Source organism: Astyanax mexicanus, chromosome 1, assembly GCF_023375975.1.
Source record: "Astyanax mexicanus isolate ESR-SI-001 chromosome 1, AstMex3_surface, whole genome shotgun sequence".
In the NCBI taxonomy this organism is placed as follows: Eukaryota; Metazoa; Chordata; class Actinopteri; order Characiformes; family Acestrorhamphidae; genus Astyanax; species Astyanax mexicanus.
Genome location: NC_064408.1, coordinates 53,893,574 through 53,905,723, shown reverse-complemented (window position 1 = coordinate 53,905,723; position 12,150 = coordinate 53,893,574). Strand labels below are relative to the sequence as shown.

The window sequence follows — 12,150 nt, the reverse complement described above, 5'->3', positions numbered from 1 at the left end:
TTTACAATTTAACTCCTGCAGAGAAATACTTAAAGATATATCATTTGATTTTAACATGAATCAAGATTTTTGATCTCTTAAATTTCCATATCGCTCAGGCTCTAAAAGAGCACTTAAAACATCAGGCCCAGTGAAAATGAAATACGACTGTTTTAGGCACATAAACCCACACACGTTATAAGTGGAAGGACTCAGACTCTAGGTGGAAATATATTTAAATAAAATACAAGAAAATATAGAAAATGGCCCCTTTTAAGGTCTTGTGGTTGTTGCTGGAGTGCCAACTGAGACCCACCCGGAGCACAACTGACAGTACCACCCACTATTTCAACCTCAGGCCAGCTGGCTCCAGCTTCACCTACCACCTACATCTACACCTACAGCAGCACAGTCCAATTTCCACCGGGACACTGTGTTTATGAGATCATCAGTCTAGCTACAGTATCGTTGGATCAATGTCTACATCTGGTTCAAGAGAATGAGACAGAGGCTGTTTAAAATGTGTTTTTAATAGTTTAGCGAGACCTTTGTCTTGAAGTGGGAAGCGCGGCAGATGTGAAATACCACACCTCACATAACTCCATCAGCAGAAAGAAAACTTTACCAACACTCCTCTGCCAAAAATGTGCAAAGGTCCTTCACTCTGGTGAGTGGAGGATACAGGAGAAGAATAACCCTGTGGTATGTGGTAGACATGGTTTTGAAATAAAGCTAATGACATGTCTATTGACTGATGTTGCTGGATCACAGTCTAGTAAGACACTTGAAGAAATCTGTATTTTTATATAAATAAGCTCAGAGTTTCAGTATCCCGGCACAGCTTCGCAATGCAAGTTTTATGTCCAGGAAAAAGAAAAACACTTGGAGTAATTATTTGAAATAGGCTCCTGCTATTCTAAATTGTTCGTTTCCTACTTTTCCTTGAGGTTTAATCTCCTAATGACTCTGGTTGTTCATCATTAATTGAGAGCAGTAATTAAACCAATTTTGTAATTTTGAGGTTTCAGGCAAGAGAAACACATTGCAAATGGTCTGGTCTGCATTTGCCAGCAGTGAGGCTACACTGTGTAATACACTTGACATGCCTGCAGGACTCAGACAAAGCAACTGTAAGCACAGGTTAACACAAGTTATCACATTACTAAAAACTGTTTACAAAACTAAATCAGCCAGTTAACCAGATCCAGCTAAACTAATCTGCATAGCTACAATCTAGAGATAAGTTCAATCTAAACATCACTTTATGGATTAAGTTACGATCCAATTATTAGTCATTTCCTGCATGCACCGAGAAAAAAAATTATGGTGTAAATCAAGATACCTCTCTCTATCATTCCCAACCCTGCATTTATGCTATCTTTATAGAATCTAATATACAGCTACAAAGGTATACTGTGTGAAGATGTTAAAACATCCTTTTTTCTCAAAAAGCTTCATTTCTGTATTTACAAATTTTCTTCACTGTGATATTCCTCTGATCACACTAGTCATTTTATTTAAAATACAAATATGTAAATGAATGTATATGAATGTACATTACATTCACCAACACAAAAAAAATGTTTTAACACTATATATGTTTTATTATTGTTCATGTTTTGTACACTTTGAAGTCAGATTTCAGAAAGTTAGACACCATCTAGAAAGTACCAGAAGAAAAGGACTGCTTTAATATTTATATCACCATTATCTCTGTATATGTATTAGGATACACTGATCTCTGATATTACACATGTATATATCTGCCGATGTTGATATACACATTTATAACTTACAGAGAGTCTACACACCCTGATAATCTGCCTGCAGTGCTGAACAGGTTCAGTCAGCGCTGATCAACTGCTGCTCTTCAGGCTTGCTATGGTTTGCATGAAGCAGGACTCTGGGCACAGACATTAACCCTTGTGTGATCTTAACATTCTGTTTACTCTCCTTGTCCTACAGGTCAAAAATTACCTGCCTTACCAAAGCCCCAAAATAAAGCAGCCTAATTCAATTTTGAATCCTCCAAATTTGATTCTCCAGGATGATTTTTTGGCTGGCTGGTGTGATGAACAGGAGAAAGGTAGATGGGATGAAATGTGCTGGACATGGGCAGCTGAATACACTGTTGGTCCTGGAGTCACCCTTATGATGTTTGATGCTGTGTGTATTAGAGAGAGTTTGTGTGGCCTTTATACTTTTGCCTAGTGTTTAAATGCTTTTTTAATTCCTGGGTCAAAAATGACCCATAAGACAGTCTTTGTACCCTGGAAATATAAAGAAAAACAAAGTGTCACTCATTCAAAGGATGGGGTGCCTTTAGGAAAAATCATAAAATTTCAAGTTGGAAAAAGATTAAGGTTTAATGTATTTTTCTACAGCTAAACATGGTAGCGGGTCACTTTTGACCTGCAAGTCAACACAAGGGTTAATCAGCTATCTATAATCAGAAGATTATTAAATTAATGAACCTTGACAGGGCTAAGCTTGTCACAGACAGACAAAATTCTAAAATCAGCACTGTCTGCTAGTATGTGTATAACATTCTTTTTTAACATTAAGTTTTTAAGCCTCATAAACAAATCAACAATTTGGCAACTGAGTGCCAGCCAACAACAAACACCATTCACGATGGAAGCCCTTAAAATTTGATTGACGGCTTCACACACCAGTTTCCTGCCTGCTTCAGTGACACCCTCCCACCTGCCCCCTGACTGGAGCTCTTAAGAGTTCCCTTGTAAAGCTGTCAGTCTGCTCAGGGGGAGAGTGCTTAATGGAATAAAAAACTCACATCAGTTCCCGGCTTTTCTTATTCTTCATTAGAGTAATGTACAGAGCCCAGGCCGAGAGAAGAGGAATAGGCTAAAACACACACACACACACACACATTCTGCAGCACTATTTTTTCTTTTTGGGATTTGATACAAAGCAGGCCAAAAAGCAAAGGTCTGTGGCACATGCTGTGGAATAAACCTGGGAGAAATTACGTCAGTGCATATAACACTTCTCTCACACATGTGCTGTATATGCATAATTGCTCCAGTGAGACCATTGTGTATGGCTGGTCTTTACTCTAGCGTGCAGGATTTGTATCTGAGTGTCATCTACGTTTGCTTCTAGGTTTGTCTAAATATGTGTGTGTGCATGCTCCCAGATTTGGGCAATATCAATACAGTGATTTATTGGTCTACTCACATTCAGCAGGCCTTTAGGGCCTGTAGGCCTTGCTTGGATTGGATCTCTGTATGTACTGCAGTACTAGACCTTTTCTACTTATAAGGTATAGTCAGAAAATATAAATTTTTGATACGCACAAACACACAAATACTTTTTCCCCTGTGTGTAGATAAATAAAGCTCGGGGAGCAGAATTACTGAGCTAGATCAACTACCACTGTAAGATAAGATAAGAAGTGATAGTGGAATTAACAAATTTACACATTTCAACACAGTCTGTTAATGCAGAAGCTGTTTTGTTTGTGCTGCTCTGTTCTGCAAATGTCCTAAAATGCAAACCATCTCCTAGATGACTTAGCAGTGGTAAGAGTCCATTTTAGAACAAGCATAAATGGGAAGTGAGACAACAAAACAGTGGTTGTGATGACATAAAATTAAGCTGCACATTAGTGTTAAAGTGATAAGCAGATTATTACTGCAGATAGATAACAGCTAAAGTGACTAGACAAGAAAACAGAGTAGAATTATTAAAACATCTATACAGTTGTTCCAAATGTTAAATACGATATCTTTCAAAGAACCAACCAAAACAAATTACACAAACTTTGTAAGCAAAAGAAATTGAATATATAAAATAAATGTAACATATACACTTTAATGCTTTGGGTAGGTTTAGTTGAAATGTGGCACATGACACTTAAAAACTAACCCATTATAAATGTTTTCTGGAGAAAAGTGTAGCCTTTAATGATCTGACTGTATGAGGGGGCTGACCTCAGGGAGTTTCTATGGAAAATAGAACTGCTGTTCTTGCCAATGGAATTTCATTTTATTCCATATACCCAAAGGATGAACTCCTTTAATTCTCAGTTCACTTGGAAGGTTAAAGAAAATAGGTTGAGTGTGACAAGCTCGTTCGATGAAGTGAAATCTCTGCATGGGTCTACAAATCATTACTTCCTAAACTAGCATGATTATAACAGGCCTCAAGTGTTACACAGATGGACACACACATCCCCAGAGGTGTCTGAAACATACACACACCTCTGTCTGACCCGGCACTCGGTGGAGTGTTTTGGAGCATCACTGGAGAGTCTTGCCTCTCTCTGAAACCAAAACATTCCACACATGCCACTGCATCCCAAACACTTCCACTCCATACAGAGAAAAAATGAGAGAGAGAACAAGAGAAAGAGAGAGAGATAAAGAGAGAGTGAGAGATAGAGAAAAAGTGAGAGAAACAGTAAAGTGTTATTTCCGGTAGTTCCTCCTGTATGTGTAGAATAGCTGCATGCTGGTATCTTCAGCCTGTCCATGTGTTTCATATATATAGAGTTCCACTGAGCTCATCCATCAGCTCCAGCAAACACTACACTATCTCACTACAGCAACCTCCACTACGTCAGAGCACTCTTACACCAGCACTGCTCACACTCGTCCATCCAGCCGTTTAGTAGCTCAGATTCACCCTGCCTGTCAAACATTTAAGCACACCAAGCTTCCTGAAACTTCTTCCAGAAGTTCAACACCAGGGCCTGTGTTCACAAAGCAACTTCCTCTCCTTTTTTATCACTTTCCTACCCGAGCGGATCCTGGATCAGAATGCCTCTCTCCGAATCATTTTAAATATGGGACCAGATTTAAAAATAGTAGCACAAACAGCATCACATCTACAGAGAGTGTTATCTTGCTTCCACACATCTCAGAGATGCACTTGTGTGAGATTTCTGGGTTGAGGCAGATATTGTGTGATTTTTATGTAGGGAACTGCTGTCACCAATGCTGATACATAAACACTGATAAAAATAAAATGATACAAAACAGATGTAAAAAGCACAGAGGTCTGGGTTTAATGCCCTCATCTGCTAAGCTGTGGTGAACTATTTTTTCACACTAGACAATCCAGACCAGAGTACGAACTAAGGTTTGTGTGTTTTTGTCACATTATGTACAGTTGGCCCAATTAGTTTTGGTTTCAAACTGATCAAATACACTGTCTCATAGTTGAGTTAACACACTGCCAATTATGATCAAACACACTGTCTCATAGTTGATTTAACACACTGCCAATTATGACTAAACATGCTGTCTCATAGTTGAGTTAACATACTGCCAATTATGATCAAACACACTGTCTCGTAGTTGATTTAACACACTGCCAATTATAATCAAACACACTGTCTCATAGTTGAGTTAACATACTGCCAATTATGATCAAACACACTGTCTCGTAGTTGATTTAACACACTGCCAATTATAATCAAACACACTGTCTCATAGTTGAGTTAACATACTGCCAATTATGATCAAACACACTGTCTCGTAGTTGATTTAACACACTGCCAATTATAATCAAACACACTGTCTCATAGTTGAGTTAACACACTGCCAATTACAATCAAACACACTGTCTCATAGTTGATTTAACACACTGCCAATTATGATCAAACACACTGTCTCATAGTTGAGTTAACACACTGCCAATTATGATCAAACACACTGTCTCATAGTTGAGTTAACACACTGCCAATTATGATCAAACACACTGTCTCATAGTTGAGTTAACACACTGCCAATTATAATCAAACACACTGTCTCATAGTTGATTTAACACACTGCCAATTATGACTAAACACGCTGTCTCATAGTTGAAGTAACATACTGCCAATTATGATCAAACACACTGTCTCATAGTTGAGTTAACACACTGCCAATTACAATTAAACACATTTTCTCATAGTTGAGTTAACACACTGCCAATTATGATCAAACACACTGTCTCATAGTTGAGTTAACACACTGCCAATTACAATTAAACACACTGTCTCATAGTTGAGTTAACACACTGCCAATTATAATCAAACACACTGTCTCATAGTTGAGTTAACACACTGCCAATTATGATCAAACACACTGTCTCATAGTTGATTTAACACACTGCCAATTATGACTAAACATGCTGTCTCATAGTTGAGTTAACATACTGCCAATTATGATCAAACACACTGTCTCATAGTTGATTTAACACACTGCCAATTATAATCAAACACACTGTCTCATAGTTGAGTTAAGACACTGCCAATTACAATCAAACACACTGTCTCATAGTTGAGTTAACACACTGCCAATTACAATCAAACACACTGTCTCATAGTTGAGTTAACACACTGCCAATTATGATCAAACACACTGTCTCATAGTTGAGTTAACACACTGCCAATTATGATCAAACACACTGTCTCATAGTTGAGTTAACACACTGCCAATTATAATCAAACACACTGTCTCATAGTTGATTTAACACACTGCCAATTATGACTAAACACGCTGTCTCATAGTTGAAGTAACATACTGCCAATTATGATCAAACACACTGTCTCATAGTTGAGTTAACACACTGCCAATTACAATTAAACACACTGTCTCATAGTTGAGTTAACACACTGCCAATTATGATCAAACACACTGTCTCATAGTTGAGTTAACACACTGCCAATTACAATTAAACACACTGTCTCATAGTTGAGTTAACACACTGCCAATTATAATCAAACACACTGTCTCATAGTTGAGTTAACACACTGCCAATTATGATCAAACACACTGTCTCATAGTTGAGTTAACACACTGCCAATTATGATCAAACACACTGTCTCATAGTTGAGTTAACACACTGCCAATTACAATTAAACACACTGTCTCATAGTTGAGTTAACACACTGCCAATTATAATCAAACACACTGTCTCATAGTTGAGTTAACACACTGCCAATTACAATTAAACACACTGTCTCATAGTTGAGTTAACACACTGCCAATTACAATCAAACACACTGTCTCATAGTTGAGTTAACACACTGCCAATTATAATCAAACACACTGTCTCATAGTTGAGTTAACACACTGCCAATATTACCAATATAACCTCTTCACTAATATCCACCTTGCTGCCCAGAATTATGTTTTGTTTAGTAATACTGCACACAATAATAAGATTTGTCACACTATTCATCAAAACCTAACACCATCTACCATCATGCACCGTGTGATCTAACCACTGCCCAATTACAACTGGCACTCTTCCCTGTAGTCCATAATGTAATATCTTTTCTGAATCTGATCTAGCAGTGTGATCTAATGCTGACCATCTCTGTGAAATTCAGCAGTGGAGAACACAGGAGCAGAGAGACAGCAGGACTAGCAGAACAGCACTGTGCCCTGCACATGGACAGCTGACAGACCCTCACAAACACCAGTTGTTAAAGCCATATATTGACTCTGTGTGTGTGTGTGTGTGTGTGTGTTTTCTCACTGGGATAAACAGAGGTCAGAGTCAGGCACCTGTTGATCATATCAGACTGTGCAGACTCGTGCATGTCTGTGTTATCAGCCCCCACATATCCAGCTGCGCTGACGTGTCGAGCCTTTCCTCCTCCAGCTGCAGGACTGAGGGGTCGAGCACGAGGAGCAGCGGCACAACACACACACTCTCACATACACAGACACACACTCATACACAGCTCCTTATGACTGTTTGGTGTGCAGCAGTGTTTTTAAAAGGTCTACAGTCTGAGTTCTAGTCAGGAATAACAGAAACATCGTTATTCCCGGTCTTGGAAATACCAGACAGCTCCTGGAATCACTTTGTGGAGAGAGAGAGACTTGCTGAGACTTGTTGGAGCGCAGAGACAGAGCGCGTGAGAGGGGGGTAGAGGGGGTAACGTTAGAGGGGGTCTTACCTAGGTAGTTGCGGAGCTCCAGCAGGACTTTGGGGGGTCCCCCGTTGAGCTGGATGAAGAGCGAGCCGAGGCAGAAGAGCAGCAGCGCGGCCATGCAGAACGCCAGGTCCCGCGGGGCGCAGCGCGGCCACGCCGACCACAGCGCGCCTCTGCCGGCCCTGCGCTCCCGGCTCGCCTCGGGGGTCTCCGCGGCCGCTCTGGAGCTGCAGCTGCTGCCCAGGCTCTTCATCCTCTCACCACATGGAAGCGCACACAGCGGCTCTCAGCCATCAGCAGCGCGGGGGGACCGGCCGGGGCCCAGCATTCACACCAGCGCTCCCAGCACAGGGTCCAGCGGAACCGGGGAAAAAACACCACCACCACCAAGCGAGCGAACAAACTCTCTCCCCCTGTCTCACTCTCACTCTGTCTCACTCTTACTCTCTCTCTCCAGCTCTCTCTTTCTCTCTGTGTAGTTGTTCCTCTTTCTCCAATCTCTCTGTGTATCTGTGTGTGTGTGTGTGTGTGTGTGTGTGTGTGTGTCTATGTGGTGTGAGAGTGTATCGGGGGCTCCATGCTCGGGCTGTGAGCGGGGCTCTGGTGTCGGGTTACTGAGCGCTGTGAGGAAAAGTTCAGGAGGAGGAGTAGGAGGACCGGCCCCGCGCGCGAGGACAGGAAGCTCCGCTCAGCAGCGCCACCCCGTGGATGAATACTGAAGCAAACACTCAAACACTATTTAAACCTTTCAGACAGAACACTGTGGAGAAATGTAACAGTTTATTGAAGTTATATGACATTTCATATCTCCCACTTTAACCTTTACTTATTTTACCCCAAAACAATCTTCACTAAATCACTTTTAAATAACTATTCTAATTGTATAAAATGTTTACTCTCAATAATGCTTGATTAAATTAGATTTGAATGAACTTCATCCATGCATCCATTGTCTATACCCGCCTTGGACAGGCCACCGATTCATCGCAGGGCAGTACAGACACACAGACACAGTCACTCACACCTAGGGGCCGTTTCAACCAATACCCAATCAGCCTGAATGTGCGGTTTTTGGACTGTGGGAGAAAACGGAGGACCCTAGGAAACCCACGCAGACACGGGGAGAACATGCAATGCTACCCACTGCGCTACCAATTAAATAGATCAGTTAGTGTCTAATCAGATTGATGCCACATGTTGTACACCTGTTATTTTCCAGGCTTATCAGCAAATCAGCAAACGGTGCTGGACATTAGCCTCCATTACACATTATATAGAGTCATTTTTTTGTTGATATTTGATGTAAAAATAATAATAATAATAATGTGGCTTTTAAGCAAAGGCATTTGTTTTTTAATATACTAGGTGAAACTGCACATAGTGTATGTAGGTTTAAATCCTTTACGTGATTAGAATTAAGACATAGGCTTACTAGGTATGAATATGTATCAAAATCAGTTCTAAGTAAGAAACAGTCTGAAGTCAGAGTGTAACTTTCCCATAAAAATAAACATCTATGTCTGCATGTAAAACAGTGTATCCAGTATTTGTTCATCACTCATTTTTCACAGTTGATTCTTGATTACATTGAGATGTTGTCTGTATGAAATCTCTGAAGGTGTTCTGAAGAAACCAAGCAGAAAGTTTCAGATTCTTCAAGTTGTGTAAGTTGGTGCCTCCATGGCTTGCATCAGTGAAACTGGAGCATTTATTAAACATTTATGACAGTATGCAGGTCTATTTTAGTAAAATAATCATGGTCAGTTTTAAGTTTTGAGGTTACCAGTTCTAAACCAGAATTATGTATTTCATATTGTTGCTTATATTGCGATCCATGACAGTATTCTTTCATTACTGTATAAAAGGAACAATAAAACTTGGACTAAACCCAGTCTATTCTCATACACTTCCTTTCCAGTGCCTTAATCAAATCCCACAAAGTAATACAATACCTGTTATTTCACAGAGGTCACACTTTATCAATTAAAGTCCAAACTAAAGCAGCTGAAAATAAGACATTTTCCAGCAGTCACCCTCCTCGACAAAAAGGCACATCTGTCTGTCTGCAGTTTAAATAAGGTGTGAAATAACAATTTAAACACTTATTGTGGTGTTCCACCAGTCCCTACTCCCCTCCTGGTATTTGGATAAAAGTGATCATCACAAGGGTTCCTACAAGTTTATTATAATTGTACTAATTTATCTGTTTATTACTTTTTAGCACAGCTGGTTTATGAGACTTGAGGACAAAATTACATTTTATTCTGCTGCTGTGTGTTAGTCCTGTAACCAATATACAATATACACTCACCAAACAGTTTAGTAGTAGGACCTGTACACCTACTCATATATGCATTCATTATTAAATCAACCAATCACGTGGCTGCAGTACAAAACATACAGCTATGTAGATATGGATCAGCAGCTTTGAATGATGGTCATCAAATGATTTGTTGTTGGCAGGCTGTTTTAAGCTGACAGGTACAGTAGACTACAGTAACTTTATACAATGCTGCTGATCAGAAAAAAACTTCTCAGAACACACATGTTAAACTTTAGGACAGCAGCTACAATTGTCATGATTTTTCTTTATAAATCATTGGTTGTTCAGATCAGTTAAATATATCACATAGCAGACAGATCCATACATTTGGGCACCCTTGGCATTTTATTGATTACTAATTACTGAAAGTAAGTTCATTGATCTTTGACCTACACACACAGGTAAATCTGATTATGATTTGCGTCTTCTCTGAAGAGTGGCAACATGAAAGCCTCAAAACACAACTCTTAAATGGTTTAGAGGAAAGATATAAAAAGCTCTCAGAGATTTCAGGTGTCAGTTTTCACTGTGAGGAACATAGTGAGGAAATGGAAGATCACAGACACAGTTCTAGTTAAGACCTAAAGTGGCAGAACAAGAAAAATCTCAGATAATCAGAGGAGAAGGATGGTAAGAACAGTCATAGTCAACCCACAGAGCAGCTCTAAACACCTACATCATCATCCTGCTGCAGATGGAATCAGTGTGCATCGTTTAACTATTCTATTAGCCTTTTCTGAGCACACGCCACAAACAGAGTCGCCTCAGGTATGCTAAAGAGCATTTAAACAAACCAGCGATATTTTGAAAAAAGGTTTTGTGAAATGATGAAGCTAAATTTGAGTTATTTGGAGGACAGTATGCATGGAGGAAAAATAACACAGCATTTCAAGATAAGCATCATGCTGTGGGGCTGTGTGTTCAGTGCAGGTACTGGGAATCTTGTTAAAGTTGAGGGTCTCATGGATTCCAGTCAATATCAGCAGATTTTTGAGAACTATGTTCAAGTTGAAGTTGCGCCGGGGCTGGATACTTCAACAAGACAACAATATCACTGTGTTCATCTGCTATATGATATATTTAACTGAAATTAATGATCTAAACAAACAGTGATTTATAAAGGACAATCATGAACATTTTCAGGGGGTGCCCAAACCTTTTCTTACTTTTGAATGTTAGGTTATCAGCTTTAAAAATGCTCCTAAGTAATCTACAGCAACTTTGTGAATGTCATGTCAACATGGAGCAATATTACAAAGGAAATGACCAGTATCTTGTGAATCCATGCCAAAGATATCTGAGAATGTTTGGAGAGAAAAAAAGAATGCCCTACCCATTATCCGTACTGTCTTCCTAATTATTATTTTAACAAAATTAATTAGGAATGTTTCCTTTATTCAGTGCTCATTCTCTTCTGCCAACCTGATGAGAATATTCAGGAGTATATCCTCTGAAAGAGAAGTGAATGTTTAGATAGATATTCTCCTGACTTATGAATGGCTGACCTACAACAAAGTTACATAACAGACACATCTATAACTTACGATATGATGTTTAATGAACACAAACCATTAGGTCAGCCAAAAAAACTTTTAAACTGAATTGCACAGAGTCAGACTAATTAAATTAACATTTAACTGCAGTATCATTTAAAATCTTTTTTAGATAACAAAAAATACACACACTGTTAATCTATAGCTTCTAGAAGTGTCTACTTGGTATCTTTTAGACTTATAACTAATGGAGGGTTAACCCCTGTATTAGTGTGAAGTTAGACACTGTTCCTTCCTTTTCATTACGGTATATTTATTTACTGAAAATCCTCTCTTAGTTTTTTTTCTCTTGATCAAAGCACCACTAAAACATGCTTCTTCTCATTCTTTTATACGAGTAACGTTTATTTTTCAGACAAGTGGATACACTGACAGATTCACTAAACACAACCACACACCTC

At 39.3% G+C, this 12,150-nt stretch overlaps 1 protein-coding gene across 1 annotated transcript in view; it reads right to left on the bottom strand.

Annotated features, from left to right (window-relative positions):
* Positions 1 to 8,501, bottom strand: part of usta (uronyl 2-sulfotransferase a) — a 136,992-nt gene extending 128,491 nt beyond the window's left edge. Inside the window, exon 1 of the mRNA XM_022665523.2 lies at positions 7,898 to 8,501. Coding sequence (XP_022521244.2) covers positions 7,898 to 8,126 — 229 coding nt within the window. The 5' untranslated portion in view covers positions 8,127 to 8,501. The remainder of the gene's footprint in view (positions 1 to 7,897) is intronic.
* Positions 8,502 to 12,150: the final 3,649 nt, after the last annotated feature.